The 18740-nt window shown below is 41.5% G+C and overlaps 1 protein-coding gene across 10 annotated transcripts in view; it reads left to right on the plus strand.

The window, feature by feature from the left end:
* The window catches only part of NAV1 (neuron navigator 1), a 416170-nt gene that overhangs the window by 240452 nt on the left and 156978 nt on the right, over positions 1-18740 (plus strand). For all 10 annotated transcript variants that reach the window (XM_042462102.1, XM_042462105.1, XM_042462106.1 and 7 more), the window contains one exon: positions 3302-3404. In XM_042462102.1, coding sequence (XP_042318036.1) covers positions 3302-3404 — 103 coding nt within the window. The remainder of the gene's footprint in view (positions 1-3301; positions 3405-18740) is intronic.

The raw sequence follows: 18740 nt of genomic DNA on the forward strand, positions 1-18740 counted from the left end.
CCGTTCGGCACCAGATGTCCTCTGGTAGGATGAGAATTGTTTTTCAGAGGGTTTTTTAGATAATAGTGTATGATTTTTCTCATTCTGCTGAGTGATGAACAGATCTACAGGCTAAAATTTGGGATCAGCCATGTGGCTATGGTACACCCTTGCCTCCCGCATTGTGACACATAGGATAGAGTATTTACTGTAATTTTCCAGATATATAATCCAATTCACTTTACAGACAACTTTTTTGTGTTTGAACTCACCTCCGCCCTCCCACATCTGCTACTCAGCACTGGAAAAGGTTCCATGCTGCTTGAGATGTTTTGGATAAGCAGCATATTATAATCTCTGCTGACAAACAGTTGTGCTATATCCTGATCAAAGGCTGAAAACATTTAAAAAAACAACATTTAGTACAGTATTGTTGTAGCTCAGCCCATCAGGGCTCCCAAGACACTGAATGGCAATTAAAAACAAATAGAGCAAGTAAAAAAAAAAATCTTTAAAACAGTTCAAAAATCAGACACACACCAAAAACAATAAGAAATGCACCATTGTTTTAAGGACTAAGTACAGTCTTAGATGCATATAGTAGTGTGGCTCATATTGAGCCTGCCTGGGTTTCAGATCTTCATGGGAGGCCCTTCTATGGGTCAACCTATCCTCAGAGCACAGATGAGAACACACAAGATACTTCTTGATGGCTGCTCCAAGAACTCCCTTCCTAGGGAGGATAGACTGGCTCCCTCCTTGTTGTCCTTCCATTAGCAAGTGAAAATGTTTTATTCTGGCAAATAGTTTATAAGGAAGGGTTTTTAATAGTGTGCCTACTAGTATTAATTTTATTTTTCATCTAATGGATATATATTAAATTATTTTAATTCTATAAATATTTTAGTTCCAATTTAACAGTAATATTTTACATTGTATCTTAACCTGTATTTGTCTAAACTTGTGTAAATTGCCTTCAGTTCTGTGTGTGTGTGTGTGTGTGTTTGCATGTGAGATATGTACTTTTATAAGCCATTCTGATTTATGGCAATCCTAGGTAATCCTATATGGGTTTTTCTTTCTCAAAATTTGTTCATAGGAGCTTGTGTTGCCTTCCGCTGAGGCTGAGAGAGTGTAACTTGCCCAAGGTCACCCAGTCGGTTTCAAGGCTGAGGTGGGAATTGAACCCTGGTCTCCAGAGTCATAGTCTCTGGGAGGAAGTTCCATAGTTGGGTTGTCATTGCCATAAAGCCCTGCCTATGTACTTACTGTTCTCTCAGGATGCTGATTATCCCAATTCCAGACATGCTTATGTGGGAGCAGGCAGTCTTTCCAAGCCTGTGACAAATTTTTTTTTTTGGGCTACAATGCACAGAATTCCCTACCCATCGTGGCCACTGGAGGTTCTGGGTGTTGCAGCACCTTCCCCTACCCACTCCTCAAAGCAATTTTCTCAGCCTCTGATCCTGCTGCTTGACTGCCTGTGTTCACATGGCACTGATACTTACAGTCTGCATGTCATGTAGCTTCCCTTTGGTCTTTCTCCTCTCCCTAAAACATCTCCCTAAATTTTTCAGCCCATAAATTAGTATAGAAACATTTCTGAAAAACATAAAACTTGCAAACTACTTCAGCCCAGGATTTGCCAAAGCTGTATGAAAAGCTTGTAAGGAGAAAAACAGGCAAATTAATGAGGGATAGAAATTCTTTTGCTGAATTTCCACTTGGTCCATCTGTCTCCGTCTCAGTTCCTTGACTGCCTGCTGCATTTGGTGGTCCATGTGTAGACTTGTTCATAGCTGTATGGTATGAGAGGGTCTCTCTTGTTCTTCAGTGAGTGCAGCATTTGCTGGATTTTCTTGTCGGTCTGTAGATCATTTGTGGTTGTGTTTTCCTATCAGTTTCCTATTCTGTCTGTGATTCCTTTGATGTACGAGAAAAATCCTTCCCTTTGGGTGGTTGTTTGTCTTCACTCTTGTGATTATTTTACTTTTTACCATGAGGACCTGAAAAAACCGCCCTGGGCCCATCTTTGCCCACTCTTGCATTAGAAAGTGTTTTTGCTTACTAAGGATAGAGAATAACTCATTAATTTGTATTCTGAAAAAAGGTGTGTTGATATTCAACACCCCACTAAGAAAAAAACAGCTGCAAGATCTTTGTTACTTTCAGGCTTATTTGGGGAAAATTTGTTTGTGGCAAATACATGTATTTTCCTGTACAGAAAAGGTGGTTTGGGCACGAAAATATTTTCTCAACAAAAAACTTTTTGCAAAGTGTGCAATGTGTGTTGGCAAATGCACTCATCCCAGTGTAAAAAATACTGCTTTTCTTCACAAGGAATTTTCCTTGTTCAAATGAATTTTCAAATGAAAATGATTTTCCACAGCAAAGTCCTGAAGTATGAATAGCTCTGGAAAATTATGCCAAAAAAAAAACTCATATTCTTGCAGAATAGGGAGAATATTCCTGAATTATTTGTTCATGCATGTGGGAATGAAATTTATACCCAAACACTTACTGGTTTTATTTACCTAGGTTTACTATTTTCCCATTTTCTCATTGGCCAAAGGCCAAGAAAAGAAATACTCAATCTCCCAGAGAGGTTTCTCACAATTTTGGAGCCTTAGAGAGATAAAGTGAGGGATGTTGTGTGGTGGTGACACAGATACCTGCAGAGAAATAGCATTCATGAATAAATGGGTCACAGATGTAGACTATGCCTCAAGATGAGTGCAAACCCGCCAACTGACCCAGTTTGGCAGGGATGGTCCCGATTAATCTTGTGTTGTTCCACTTTTTAATGTACTGTATTCTAGTTTCTCTTGCCACTGCCTCCTCCTTTCACACTTTGTCCTCTGCATATTTCATTGTTATCAACTGAGTTCAAAGCCCAAAAGTAATTTTCACTCATTGAACTCAGTGGGGACAGTGGGGGGAGGAGAGGAGAGATAGAATCTTGCCCTTCCCAGTAGATTCAGGGAAAAGCAAATGGCTGCAGCGTCTCCTAGCTTGAGTGTTCTTTCTCATTGATAACTTTTGTTAACTTGACCACATGGTCACACATGCCCATGTGTGGGCATGTGCATGCCCACAGAGACGTATACACATTATTAACTTTGGCGGAAAGAAAATTGTAGAAGTTAGGCATTTATGTATTTATGTATTTATTTGTTGCGAAGGTATACTTTTTCCAGAAGTATAGATTCTGTGGATTGTGGGGTAGGAACCCTAAAAGGACTGGGGAAACTTGCAGTAATACTGGGTGCCATGTTTTAATTTCACAGTTCACTGTGGAACTGACATCTTTTTCTTCTAACAGATCCTGAATCCCAGAGAAAGAGGACAGTGCAGAATGTACTGGACCTTCGGCAGAACCTGGAAGAGACCATGTCCAGCTTGCGGGGCTCCCAAGTAACTCACAGGTGAGGCCTCTGAGTTCCCTCTGTTCTAGACCAGAGTTGATCTTCCATTTTGGGGTCTAAAACCAGCATGCTGATTGCACCAGAAAGATCCCTCTGGTTCTCATACTGAGCAATTTCTGCCTGTTCCCCGCCCCTAGAGCTTGCAAGCAACAGCATTACAAGTGTTACCTATATCATAGAATTGGAAGAGACCACAAGGGCCATCCAGTCCAACCCCCTGCCATGCAGGAACTCTCAATCAAAGCATCCCCGACAGATGGCCATCCAGCCTCTGTTTAAAGACCTCTAAGGAAGGAGATTCCACTACACTCTGAGGAAGTTTGTTCCACTGTCCAACAGCCCTTACTGTCAGGAAGTTTCTCCTAATGTTGAGGTGGAATCTCTTTTCCTGTAGCTTGCATCCATTGCTCCGAGTCCTAGTCTCTGGAGCAGCAGAAAACAAGCTTGCTCCCTTATTATTACTATATTATTTTGGGGAATAGTAAACAGCATTATTTTTTGGAAAACAATGTACTGAACAGTATCAATAAAACTCAGTTGTCACTCACTCCTAAAACTATGATTTTTTAAAAATAAAAAAATACTCTTTTATTCTCTTGCAGTATAAAAAAGACCCTTTGAGTGATTTTTAAAAACCTTATGAAAAAAATTTAAACCATTTTTTATTTTCAAAGTGTTTTTTAAAGTAATAAAAACAATGTGCTCGTAATGAACCCTGAACCATGATTTTTTTTTAAAAAAAAAGTAACAGTTAATGAGCAATGTAAATAACCAGCAACCATTTTAAAAATGTTTCAAACAAGCTCAGCCCCTCGTGGCACTAACAGAAAGAACTTAATGTTGACAAGCACAAGATATTTTAAATAAATTGGTTGATTTGTATTTCTTGCCTAGATATCCTGGTAATGTGATTATGCCAATGCAGTTAGGATGTGTCCTGACTGGTAGCCATAGTCAGAAACTGGAAGTGGTTTTTTTAAGCTTGCAGATGCATTTGGGCCTCCAAAAATGTAGCTTAACACACTAGATATCACATTTGCATTCATGCTAAATAGGGTTGCCATATCCCGCCTGAGGGCGGGACTTTCCCGGTTTGGGGCGGGTCCGCACAGTCCCGCCCCGGTTTGGCCCCACCCCCGGGACACACGACGGACGCCAGGCAGGGAAAGGAGCCTCGCCTCCGTTCCCTGCTTGGCCTCCTCCGCTGGCGAGGGAAGCGGCCTGACAGCAGGAAAGGGTCTCAACTCGGCAAGGCCCTTTTCTGCTGCCTTGTCGCCTTCTCCATTGACGAGGGAGGCGGCCTGGCTCTGCTCCCTGCTTCCCGGCCTCTATGGAGGCCCAAGCCTCCACAGAGGCCGGGAAAGGGAGTGGGGGCCGCCCGCAATCGCGGCGATCGCGGGTGCCCTGCTCCCTGCTCCCCGGCCTCTATGGAGGCCCGGGAAAGGGAGTGGGGGCCGTCCGCGATCGCCGCGATCGTGGGCGCCCTGCTCCCCCCTTCCCAGGCCTCCCTGCTGTCTGGGAGACATCGTCTCCCACGCTCCAGGGAGGCCTTGGAGCAGGCTCTGTGGCTGCGGAGCCCCTTCCCAGGCTTCCCAGGCTGCCTGGGAGACATCGTCTTCCAAGCCCCAGGGAAGCCTTGGAAGACTCCGTGGTCGGAGCTCCGGCCACAGGGTCCTCCAAGGCCTCCGTGAGGCCGAGGAGGCCGCTTGTCATCGCGGCGATTGCCGCGATGACAGGCGGCCCCCACGCTCCTTCCCGGCCTGGGAGCAGGCCGAGGCTTCCTCCCAAGCCGGGAAGGAGAAGGAGGACAAGGTTTAAAAATGTAGGACCTTAAAAAAAATGTCCTACATTTTAAAACCTTGTCCTACATTTGTCCCGGTTTGGAGGTCCTCAGCTATGGCAACCCTAATGCTAAAGCTTAATAACACATGTGTTATGTACTGTATTATATAACCACAAATTCTTCCCCACCCCACTCCTCTTCCTTCCAATCCTCTTCTCAAGCTCCTATCCTTCCAGGAGTACCAGCCTATCACTAACTTTCCAGCTTTCTAGCATGACCCCTCAACCAGATTTAAAAACCCTTCCTAGTCCATTAACCTCTTCACCCCATCCTCTTCTCCCATCAGTGGCGTCACTAGGGTTGGTGTCACCTGGTGTGGTAACTCATCCCCCTCCATTGACCTCCTCTCATTTCACACCATGTGGAAACCTTAGTAATGCTTTTTTGTACTAATTTTACTTGTAAATCATAATTCCCATATACCACTGAATGAAATGCTACTAGTTCTGAATTTTAAACAATTCTGGGGCCACTCCTTTCTCTTCACACTGAGCTTCCCCTCACTACCACCATCTCTTAAAGCCTTTTAAAGGGAAGCAGATGAATGCCAAAGCCTGTTTCTGCCAAAAGGTAGGCCTTTGAGGACACCCCCCCCCCCGAGTGGTGCCACTGCCTCCCACACCACTTCTTCTCAGTCTCAGAAACATAATGGATTGAACTGCTATGGATGCAGTGCTTGCAAAGTGAGTTGAGAAGTGAAAAAAGGTGTCAAGACTCCATAATCGGCTTGCCACCTCCCCCCTCCCAGTTCACTTTGGAAGTACAGTGCACCCTTGTCTTACGCAGGGGATCTGTTCCGGACCCACCCCCCACATAAGGCAAATGCCGCATATGATGAAGTCCCATTCATTTGAATGGGGTGTGTCCCCGCGGCTCATGCCCCATTCCCCATATTAGGGCTAGCCATTCTCGTAAGCTCAAATCCACATATGGTGAGCCCTCATATGGCGCTGGTGCACTGTAGTGTGTCTGTGGGAATGTGAGCTGTCACAAGGGAACCTCTGTGGGAAAAAGAACTGATGTAAGCCCACTCTTTCCACACTTGCAACTTACACAAATTCCATAAATTCAAAGAGGTATCTGCTGTTTCTGTGTGCAAGCTTTGGGACTGTGCAGAAGTGGTCCCAAGCAAGCTTCGTAGGCAAGAAGAACTGATGAAAGGTGGACTCTTCATTGCATTCACACTCCCCAGCAGCATCTGTGCCTTCTTTGCAATAATCAAAAAAATTACAAGTATCAAAAGAGCAAGTTATCGAAAAATGAGGGCTTCCTGTACTTTCAAGACTTGTTATAAATGACAGTGGTATATGAGATCTAACAACTAACACTTGAGGGTACTCTCAGTAAAATGAGTGGGATGTACTACATGTCTGCTGGATGACATGTCTCTTTCTTTTTTTCTACTGCCTTTCACTACTCACCTAGCTGTAACAAGATATGATTCACTCTTCAGCTGAATAGGTTTTTATTAATTGTTCTTGGCTGTGTTTTTGGGGCAGGGTCAATTTCTGTCTGTTCAGTAAAGCTTTCATAGATCAGCTTCCATTGTACTGACCTTCTGCTTGTTTATAGAGAATTACTGTAATCTGCTATTGTTGTGTGCCTTTAAGCAATTTCTGATTTACAGTGATCCTAAGGTGAATATCATGGCGCTTTCTTGGCAGAATTTGTTTAGAGAAGGTATGCCCTTGCCTTCCTCTGAGGCTGAGTGAATATGACTTGACCAAGACCACCTAGTGGATTTCCATGGAGGAGCAGGGATTTGAACTCTGATCTCCCAGTGTCCTAGTCCAACACCCAAACCACTATATCATGCTGACTTGCTCTGTTTGCAAGACCATTAACTTGTAACTTAATACCTCAAACCCCATTAATTCACATTTAAATTAAGTATAAAGCTGAAGAGAAAAAGTGGGGTTAGGGTTAGGGTTAGAGTGGACTTTTCAGACATTCCAGTGTATCTGGGGAGCAAGGAGGGCTGAACAAAAAAGGTTGAAGTAAACTCTACAATGAGACGAATAGTAAAATTTAAATGCTATATTTTTGTTAAGTACAGTAAAAAGACTGTTGATGCACTTTTTCAAAAAACAACAACACATTTTAATGCATTCAATCACATGCACAGCTTACCTGCAAAGAAAAGAAAAATTAATATGGAAGGAATTAAAAAGTGCATCAATAGCATATGCATATGAATTTCTTTTAAAAACCTAGATATCCAAAATGAAAGAATTAAAGAAAGCTAACTTATTATGATGGAGTGGACATATAATTCAGAATGTCTGAAGTAAAATTCCTGGAAGGCAGGAATTCTGAGAGTATACACATATTTTTATTTAAATAAGTGTGCTTATAGAGGGTTGTCATGAGTCAAAGTCGAGCTGAGGCCAGTTAATAAAAACAAATGGAGCAAAGCAACTGAAAGAAGAATGTGTTTAATTTGAGACTTAGGCCCCATACAGACAGGCCTAAATAAAGCTGCTTCGGGTCACTTTGGAGGTATGCTGTTTAAATGATGCATGCATCCTAAGGGTCAGGAAGCTGTGCCAAAGCTGCACTCCAATCCTTAGGACTGGATCATGACTTTGGCGTGGCTTCCAGACTCTTAGGACACATGCATCATTTAAATAGCATACCTCCAAAGTGACCCGAAGCAGCTTTATCTTGGCCTGTCTGTATGGGGCCTTAGGTTCTGGGTTATGACTAACCTCCCAAAATTTTTGTTTTGTATTATGTGTGTCCTTTCTGTTTCAAAGGACCCCTTCAAACACCTGGTAGCATTTGCTAGGATATTCAGAAAGATAACTGTGTTATGCGTAAAAATGCATAAAGGAATCAGTATTATCTTGAGACTACTGTATTTGGTTTAAAACAGTCCCGAATATGCTCCTGGAGTCCTTAACGTCTTACTAGCAGAGTTAGTTTTGTTTACCCTTTTTAAGATCTTTGAGTGGTGTAGGTAACTTGAGAGAGATATAGTATTTTATATCTCAAAGGGTGTCTTGTTCCTTTAAGGGGGGAAAAACACAAAAGGTGCCATATTGTGGAACTATCTCAGCAAAGCCTCACTCTTGACCCCCACCCTCATTCCTCAGACCAAGACATTGGCAGTAGCGTCTTGTAATAAAAATTTCCCCATGGCTTTCCACTGTCCAAGTGAGCTAATGTAATGACAGCAGCTTTTTGGACCTCCCGTGAACAAACCACATGGTGATCTCTCTCTCTCTTTCTCTCATATACATACACACATTGTAATTGGGTTGTTGGGTGGATGAGGAGAGCTCGGCTGGCAAAGTGAGCTCATTCCCCAACCTCATGCAATTTGCTTTGGTGAATGAGCACATGGAATTTGTGATCAGGCTGTCAATCACTTAGTCCTTAGGAAGGAGAGGACTAGGGTCACTCTTTGTTTACTGCTGCTTAGTTCTGACTCTTCCTGGCCTCTTAAACCACATCTTGAGTTTTCCCTAGGAAATTGATAAGGAAATGGAACAGGATCTTTCACAATAATAGAATCTCAGATAGGGATGTCAAGACTTCTAGCAATCAGATCTCTGTTTCTGACAGCATAACTTCAGATCATTTCTCACAGTGCTACCTTTTACTTCCTCTTACCCCCAGCTTGGGTTGCAAGTTACTGAGAACTACTTAGAGTCATCCAAGACCCAGAGATTAATGCTGAGTATGGACAATTTATAAATACTAAGCCAGCTGCATATAATAATAGGCTGCTTCTCTAAATACAGCATGCTCCCCTCTGGTCCACTTCTGCTAATCTTTCTCCTTCTTTCCCTGTTTTAACCCCCTTCCAAAAGGATTCTGGTGTACATGATGCAGCAGAACGAGAGACTCATGCTGCCTGCCCCATTCCATAAAGGTTGGGAGCTGCCAGATGAACCCCACCCAGATGAGTAACTGTAGCACTGATTCCAGCAAGGGAGGAGTGCTGGGCTGCTTCCAGTTGATTTGCTTCACTGAATGTGGAAAGTTTAGACCAGGGGAGATGATTGCTTCTTGAGGCAAATCCAAGGCATTCGCTGTTCACAGAGGAAGTCTAATGCTGGGAGAGCTAGGCTAGCCAAGAGGGAAAACAAGGTAAAAGGCAGAAGTTGCTTGGAAAAGTTGGGGAAGGCCAACTCAGAATACACAGAAGAAGTGGGGAGCTTGCTTCACAGTGTGGGTTCTGCAAATCAGCATATGTAGAGGCCAGTGGTGCCAGCAAATATTTGTGCATAGGTGTGGCCTCATGCTGCTTCTATTGAACACATTCAAGTCCATCAAAAACAGTTTGCAATCCTGTGACACCTTAAAGACTAATTAATGTGTTATGGCTTTCATGAACTGTTTGTGTCCATGCCTGTCAGGTTTCCATCCATCCATCCATCCATCCATCCATCCATCCATTCATTGCATTTTATCTTTCCCTTTACCCAGGTTGCCTAGGATCAACTCTGAGATGTACATTAGGTTGGTTACAAAGGGAATTTTATGGCTGAGCAGTTATTTGAACCTAGAACTTCCTGGCCTAAGCCTGACAATCTAGTTATTGAACCCAGTGAAAAATGGTCTGGTTCCCAACATTCAGTAGCCAAACACATTGACATAGGTTGCATGTATACATCTTTGTATCTTTCCATCTGCTTGCATTGCTTTGAGTGCTCTTGATTGTTATCACTGAATAGGCCTAACTGGTCAGTGCAAGATTACAGTCAGCCATATTTGCTCCTTTTCTCATTTAACTAAAATGTTTGGTGGTCTCAGAAACTGAACATGACAACAGCACAAAAACATGGTGACTCCCACAAGTCTTCCTGTGCCTGGAAGGGCCAGGATACTCTGGGAGCAGCCCTGGTGGCTGACCTCCACCCATTCTGATGCGGCTGTTTGATATGTATGCCACCTACCCCCATCCACCACTGTGGCACATTCTTCACTTTGAGGTCAGAATAAGATGCCCAGTGATGCCAGTAAGATGCCCAGGCTGTTTTATTTGGTTTGTGCAATCAGGGCCACTATCTCTCTCCTCTCAGACATCTGGACTGTTAATCCCAGATTGTATTGGGAGAATCTGTTGCACTGTTTCTGCCATTCTTCACTCTGTTCCCTAAATCTTTATGGCTGCACTAGATGTATATGAGAAATTCACTGTCCAGGAAAAGTTAAGATACCCCAAAGAAATAAGGTCACTTCCTTCCAGTAGCCAGGAAATAACATTTTGAAACACAGCTAGACACAAATTTAAGCCCATCTACTTGGATTTGAATTGAATTGGATTAATGTCTAGATAATGTGCTAATCAAAATGTGTAGAAGCAAGCAGAAGCGAGCGATAGGGACAAGAGTATCAGATGTCAGATACAGCTAGCTTGCCATATTGGAGGTTCCCACTCCATCCCTCTCACAGTTCTAAGACTTCATGTTCTCTTTATATGACAGAGGAACTTGACAATCATGCCTAGGCAGACACAAGGTGAAAACATATAATTCTCTGTGGGCATGTAGAATCAACATACAGAAGAAACAATTTTTCAGTAAGATACAACTACAACTGTTAAACATGCTGCATTTATGTAGAATGCAGTGTTTAATGCACATGGCTGGGAAGTGAGTAAACTATGTTGAATAAATATTTTAGAATAGACTGAGGTGGTTGCAGTTTAGGAAGGAATGGAGGCATCATGTAGAATGGCAATAGGTATAACAATATATGTTTAAGAAGTCATGTGGAAGATAAGCAAAGAAACAAGAGAGTGAAACAGATTGTCCCTGTGAAAACTGGATTTGGGCCATGGCAACTGTATACTGTATCCCCAATCCACCTTTTCACCAGCCCAAAAAGAAGTGGCAAAAAGCCAGCTTTTCCCAGCCCTGCCACTGCTTTATGATGCTCTTGCAGTGTGAAGCGTGTAAACGCCATGCTGCCAAAGCGCCTGGAAGCCAGCCCACATCTGGGCAGCTAGGCACTTCCAGGTGTCCTAAGAGTGTGCAGCGTCTAAATGCCATGCCCCCAAATTGCTGGGAAGCTGGTAATTACAGCCAATCTGCTTCAACCCTAAATTTAGTTTTATTTTCTCAGATTGCAGAAGATATCAGTCGAGTTTCAGACTCTTCATTGTCCCCATTAAAATTGAGACACCCCCACCCCCAGTCAAAGTTTGCAAAATTTTCATGAAGGTGAATTCTAAGTCCAGTCTCTTGTACTGAAACAATATTGCATATACTTGCAGTGTGGGGAGGGGGGGGATGGAGCCTTGTACACCAAGCAAGGCACTGACACTGTACAGGAAGGACAGAGAATAAGCAGAGAGGCAAATTTAATATATGCATTGGAAATGCTGGCCACAGCTACCATACACATAAAACTCAAAAGGCCTGCCAATTGAGCTCGGTTGGGGTTCCAAACCAACTGGACAGAACAGGTGCATGGACAAACTGTGCACAGCACAACAAGGTATTAGAGTTGAGGAGAAGTGAGAATAGCTGTATGAGTACAAGAGTTTCATTCACTTCAATAATCCTTGCTGCCCAATAGTATGATAAGCTTCTGCACTGCCATTGTGAGCTCTTGCAAGTGCATGGGGCACAGGCACATCTGTTCCTTTCACCTGTTCTGGGATGGATATTGTCATAATACTGTTTGATCATGATTTGCTGCTTTTACCTTATAGTCAAGGTAGTCTGAGTGGCTATTGGACATAAGTGATCCAGTGACAGGAAGAAGCATGGGCTGCCACCTTATACATAATAATGGCTGTGAAGCTGGCACATGGAATGAATGGTTTTGCAGATGTTTTTAGATTCCCATGCTGGCTATGGCTGATGGAGGTTGCAAACCAACAACATCCTGAGAGTTAACTGTTCCCATTTTCTGTAAGGAATGTGTTTAGGCTGATTTGGGCAAAAGAGATGTAAATTGCCTTTTAATGCTACCATTATGGTATTTGTTGCTTATCCTGAGGGTATTATTGCACTGATTGTTTTGTGACTTTGATAGTCTTGATTATTCTTTTTGGTAATGAACTAAATAGATTGTGGAATATTGCTATGTTTATTTCTGCTGCAGATACACTTTGAGAGCAGTCATTTCAGGAAAGAAGTATAGAAATAAAACTAGCTAGACTCTAATTTGACCTGTCATTTGTTGCCTCCCTGAAAATCAGGTCTGGTCCTCATGAGATGGCAATTCTGTGCCTGGGATGAACCATCCCCCTACTGTAAATCCCCTCCACACAGAAATATAATGCATTGGAAAGAAATATCCTAGCTAATCCTTCTGTCTAATTATGCCTAATGTTTAATGCAGCAGTTCCCAAAAAGGCCTACTAGGTCTTTTGGATTTTGGCTCCCAGAATCTGAGATCATTGACCAAGAGGGCTGAGGCTTCTGGGAATGGAAGATCAGAGTTTGGGAATCATTGGTCTTAGCTTATCCTTCTGTCTTTCATATGTGAATTTACTTATTTAATTGTTATGGTAAGGAGATGCATTTACTTAAATGCAATCTCAATAAATGGCCAGCATTCTGAAGTATAGCCCAGAATTTAACAACTTGTCAAGAACTAGTGGTGTGTATGTCAGGGAACAAGATGTGTACAAAACAAACAAACAAAAACCCACAGCTTTTCTACCTATCTGAGGCAGTCTCCTGGTTTGCAAATACCATTTGACTACTGAATAGTTGTCTTTTTTTAAAAAAATTCCACAAATTAATTTTTATTACACAGTAAATAATACAAATTATACAATCCACATTTCATAATATACTTTTCTCCCCTCTCCCCCTCCCCAAAACAGCATTGAGGGAAATACATTCCAATCAAGTTAACAATCATTATCGGAGATGTGGAAAATAGCATTCATTATATTTTTTACTTCTTCATACCCCATTTTACTTTCCACTTTCTTAATTACAGTTTCCCATTTATCTTTCCAACTGAATAGTTGTCTTGTCAGTTTATGTTTATTTCCTGATAGGTTACTGCAGTGGAAACAGTAGCAATCTTCTAAATTTTCCATCTTTCATCCTTAAAAAAGAAAAACCCCAAAGGACTGCTTCAACAAAATCTCTGGTGACCTTACATATAATCTCTTTGTGCTGGTTTTACTCTAGGCAGTTTCTGAGTGTCCGTATAAGTCTGGGGTGGGGAAATATATGACTGTCTATATTGTTGTTGGATTACAGTTCCCAGCAGCCTTAGGCAGTATAGCATAGTATGGTAGAAGTTGCTGTCCAACAGTTTTTACAGGGCTACATGTTCCCCATACCATGTCTAAGCCACTATTAAGCTAGAGATATAATATAGGATAATTTGTGGGCTGGAATTATTGAGGAAGTTCCTTTATACAAAACAAACAACTGGGTGTGTGAATACAGTGCATAAAATAACATATTGCTCTGAGGCATGATCTGCCACACCCTGCACTTCTGCCTAAAGGTTAAACCATGTAACAGAAGAATGCAATCTGTGATTTGAAGCTAAATCATAGGGTGTCAAAAGCAAGCAAAGATCAGACAGGCCTGTTGAACAAAATATATATTTAGTAAGACAACATCCTGATGATGATTCAACCTTTGACCTATCCTGCACTCTTTGGCTTTACATGTTTGCAAATTTAGATCTCATTGGGCCCGAACAGACAGGCCAAAATAAATCTGCTTCGGGTCACTTTGGAGTTATGCTGTTTAAATGATGCATGCATCCTAAGAGGCCAGAAGCCGTGCCAAAGCCACACTCTAGTCCTTAAGACTGGAGTGCGGCTTTGGCACAGCTTGTGAGGACGCATGCATCATTTAAACAGCATAACTCCAAAGTGATCTGACGCAGCTTTATTTTGGCCTGTCTGTTTGGGTCCATTAAAACTCGGAGTAGAACTGCACATTCATTAACAGCAACTAATAAGAGTGGAATTTTCTGCCACTTTGGGCTGTAGGTTTTGGGGTTGGATCATATTTTAAATATTCATTTTGTAAAAGTCTCTGTATATAGAAAACGAACAGATCCTAGCAAATGTTGGCTTCTCTTCTTTAAACGCCTGGAAAGCCACTGTCAGGCCAAGGCTTAGAGAAGTTCCTTTTGGGCACTTTCTTGTTGTTTTTATTTCTCATCAAGACAACTTTGACTTACGGTGTCCCTTTGAATGAGCCATTCCAAGAGTGCCAGTTATCACTTGCTCTTCTCAGGTCTTGCAAATTCAGGGCTGTGGCTTCCTTGATTGAATCAAAGCACCTGTGATACAGTCTCCATCTTTTCTCACTGCCTACCACTTGGCCAAGCACTGAGTCATATCATCTCATGACATGGCCAAAGTACGACGGCCTGAGTTTATTCATCTTTACCTCTACTGAAAGTTCAGGCTTGATATGCTCTAAGACCCATATGTTTGTCTTTTTAGGAGTCCATGGTATCCACGGAATTCTCCACCAGCACATTTCAAATGAGTTGATTTTTCATCCTGTCAGCTTTCTTCACTGTCTAGCTTTTGAAACTACAGATATAACTCTGGGTCTATAGCTCCCAAAGTTCGCTGGCCAACATGGCTACTGGCCATGCTGGGTGGGCAATTCTGGAGTTGTAGTCCATAAAAGTTTTTAAAGATCTGTGCCAGAAAGTTTCCTGTATTATTTTATTGTACACTAGTGTAATATTAGTTGGCCATTTTTCTGGGTTATTGGTAGTTATAAATTTTAATTTATTAGAATAACTTTAAATCATTAGAAGAATACCTTTTCAATTTTGGGAGCAGTATATTTTGGTGAGTTTGCTACATTTCCTTGGCAGGCTTCTCAAACAGTTTAAGACATTTTGTGTTTCAAATTTAAGTACTATATTAATCTTTTTAACTCATTGCTATTACGGTTTACTCTGAGAAGTTGCTGCTAGTAAAGGATAAGAAATCAACACCAGTGTAAAAAGAGTGAGAGCTAATAAGGTAGTTTAGTGGATTGAATGTTGGACTATGAGTCTGGAGACTAGGGTTCAAATCCCACTCAGTCATGGAAACCCACTGGGTGACCTTGGGCAAGTCACACTATCTCAGTCTCAGAGGATAGCAATGGCAAACCCCCTCCGAACAAATTTTACAAAGAAAACTCCATTTTAGGGTTGCTGTATGTCAGAGATAACTTGGAAGGACAGAACAACAATATAAGAGTAACATTTATTCCATTCTGAATGCTGCAGCTCTTGTATGTGCTGCACTGCTAAAACTAATCACTCCAGTTTACAAGTTGTGCTATTCTGTTCTAGACATTATGCCTTAATAATTTGCCAGACTGGAGCTGTAAGTCAGTGGAATTCCTGCTAAGTGGGAATTACCAGAAAGGAATAAATGAATACTCTTGCTGTATGCATCTTCACCAGGAGGAGGCACCCAATAATGCTCGAATTTCTTGAAATCTACAAACCAAAGTAATTATTTTCTTCACAAAGTAGTGAGCAAACTTTGGAGTGTTCTAGAATTCTTCTACACAGTGATGCTAAGCAGACTAAACAACCAGAGTGGAAGAGAGAAAAATCTGGGAATGATGAAAAAGCATACATTTTGTAACACTCTATAGAGTGTTATTCAGATTTAATTACACTGTTTATTACTTTAGGAATTATAAATGTATTATATATAATTGGTTGTTGTGTGCCTTCAAGTAATCTCTGATTTACCGTAACCCTAAGGTGAAGCTATCGTGGGACTTTCTTGGAAAGAGTTGTTCAGCAGGGATTTGCCTTTGCCTTCCTCTGAGACTGAAGATTTTCACACGGGGACAGGATAGAGACGAGACCGCTCCTCCGTACTTATCTTGTCCTTAAACCATTCATGACTGTGATGGCGTGAAAGGCTTTCAAATTGTAGCACCGATCCCGCCATTAACCTGTTGTTAAAGCAGCATTGCATTAATGCAAATTTCCATGAATGGAAAATGCTGACCAATGTCACTTTAATGACAGGTTAATAGCGGGATAATGATGGGATCTGCACGACTTCATCTGAAAGTCCATCCTGCAATTGCCATCATTTGTGCTTCCCGGATGGGATAAGCATGAATCCCCTCTAAAAGTCCTTCCTGTGATTGTGCAGGAAGGACAGGAACATGACGGGACAGGGACAGGATATCTCTCGTCTGTTAATTCCCTGAGAGAGTGTCACTTGCCCAAAGTCAGCCAGTGGGTTTATATGGCCAAGCAGAGATTCAAAATTTGGTCTCCAGAGACAGAGTCCAGTGCGCAAACCACCACACCACGCTGTCTTTCAAATATAACTTGGTCTTGGACAAAATTATAATTTTTTATGTATTAAAATTATCAGGTTTTATGTATTAAAATTCAAAGACATAGTATGAATAGTTGTGTTGGTCTAGAAAATCAGAGACTGATACAAAGGTGCTACAATATCCCTTTGCATATGTATTAAAAGTACACATTTTTCAGAATATAATTACAAATTGAACTTATTTTTTATTATTATTATAAATGGAGCTACAAGGTCCTGAACTGTAAGGAAAACCTTTGGTTTTGCTAGTTTGTAGAGCAACACTCCCTCCCAAGAAAGAAAATCACAATAAAAAGAAGAAATGAAAACATTAATAAAACAGGGGAAAATATCTCCACTAGTTTTTCACTGTGTCAAGCAGATATAATCATCTCATTTCTATGAAAAGGACTGAGAAAAGGAAACCAAGACCTAGAGGTTTTTATGGTCTAATACTGTACATGGTCTTACATAAGTTTTCCTCTTACATATTTTTTTATAAATTATTTTGGAGCAGTAAATACCTTAAATATTTTTAACACCTTGTTTTAAATATTTTATCCATTTTCCTGAAAGAAAGTATTTCATAATTCCCTTCCCCCATTTTACTGGGGGAAAAGCCTTTGGAGAAAAATGTTTTTCCTGCTTCTCGCCAAATTTGTCAGTTTTCTCTCCTTAGGGCTTCACATCTCTAGCAGTTGTTCATATCTGTCTTCCGAAAAATGCAGAATGTGCAATTCTTTGTGAGACACAGACATTTAAAAAAACAACAACCACGAGACAGACTATTTAGAAAAGCTGGTGATTAATTTTACTTGGTATAGTAGATAAGACTGCGTGTGTGTGTGTATGTGCTTTCAAGTCGCCTGTCAACTTAAGATGACCTCATGAATTCCATAGGGTTTTCTTAGGCAAGGAATACTTAGGTGGTTTTGCAGTTCCTTCCTCTGAAGTATAGCCTACAGCACCTGGTACTCATTGGCGGTCTCCCATTCTGCTTAGCTTCAAAGATCAGACAGGATCTGGTGCCTTTAGAGAATTTAGGCCCTAAGACTCAGTAGTAGAATCAAAATTAAACAGTATTGCAGTGTGCAGCTTGCCCTAGTCTGGTGCCCTGCAGATGTTTTGACTCTGACTCCCATTGGCTGTTTCCCATAATTGAAGTCATGACGTCTGGAGGGCATCAGGTTGGGGAGGCACACCAAATGGTTGGGGAGGGATAAACTTCTGAGCCCTACCTTCCTCGAGTACTAGGATTCATCTCTTGGTTAACAAAATTTGGTATTCTAAAAAAATAAACAGCCACTTTCTCATGATACAGATCAAAATGTGGGAGGGAGGACTTCCCACCTGAGGATGGCCTTGGAGGTATGCTAAGCAGAACATTGGCAAGACATCCCACTGAACTGAAAGGCCAAAATCCACATTTAATTTCAGTTTAATAAGACAACTTTTGTGCATCAATGCAATTATTAAAACCATGTCTGCAGGGCTTCGTAGGCTGAGCTCCATCTCTCCCAGAGCTGTGAATCTATTCCAAATATGGTTTTAATCATCTCTTTGTATTTGATGTCCAGTAACTGCTTTTATTGAAGCAGTTCTAAATGAAAGGCATGCCTTGGAGCTGGTGCATCAGCAAGGGCCATTAACTCTCAAGCCTACCTTTATTTGTAATGGAAACACAACATGCTGTACGGGTGTGTTGATAATACCGTCATGCTTTTTACACACCAGTTTCTAGGTCTGCTTTTCATGTCATGGTGAGTGGGATTTGAAGGGAAACCTGAATTGTAAACTTGCTGGGTACTCATATAAAGTAAAGCATCGAAGTACTTCACAGACTGTTATCTGGAGGAGTAAGTGAATATCTGCCCTGGCTGCTTTTTAACCTTTGCTTGATAAATGCACAAGTGCCTTCATAAGACAACAGTCTTATAGAAACCTTATCTCTTGTATAATGTATAATGTATTTGGATTTGAGTGTGTGTGTGTTGGGATGGGGGAGAGAGAACTGCTGTTTGCTCTCTTTTAAAATTATTAAAGTAGAAGCACAAGCCAGCACTGAAGAGGAGATATATTTAGTCTTCAGAAAAATCAAAGCAAATAAATTCAAGAACTGACAGGGCAGCATTGTCAGTGTATTTGCCTTCCATTTCAAAGAGTAGTGGATCATGCATTACCATAATTACAGAAGTTATCAGAAGGCATTTACATGGCCATCATCTCCCTCCTCAATTTACCACACAGGGTA

Source organism: Sceloporus undulatus, chromosome 4, assembly GCF_019175285.1.
Source record: "Sceloporus undulatus isolate JIND9_A2432 ecotype Alabama chromosome 4, SceUnd_v1.1, whole genome shotgun sequence".
In the NCBI taxonomy this organism is placed as follows: domain Eukaryota; kingdom Metazoa; phylum Chordata; class Lepidosauria; order Squamata; family Phrynosomatidae; genus Sceloporus; species Sceloporus undulatus.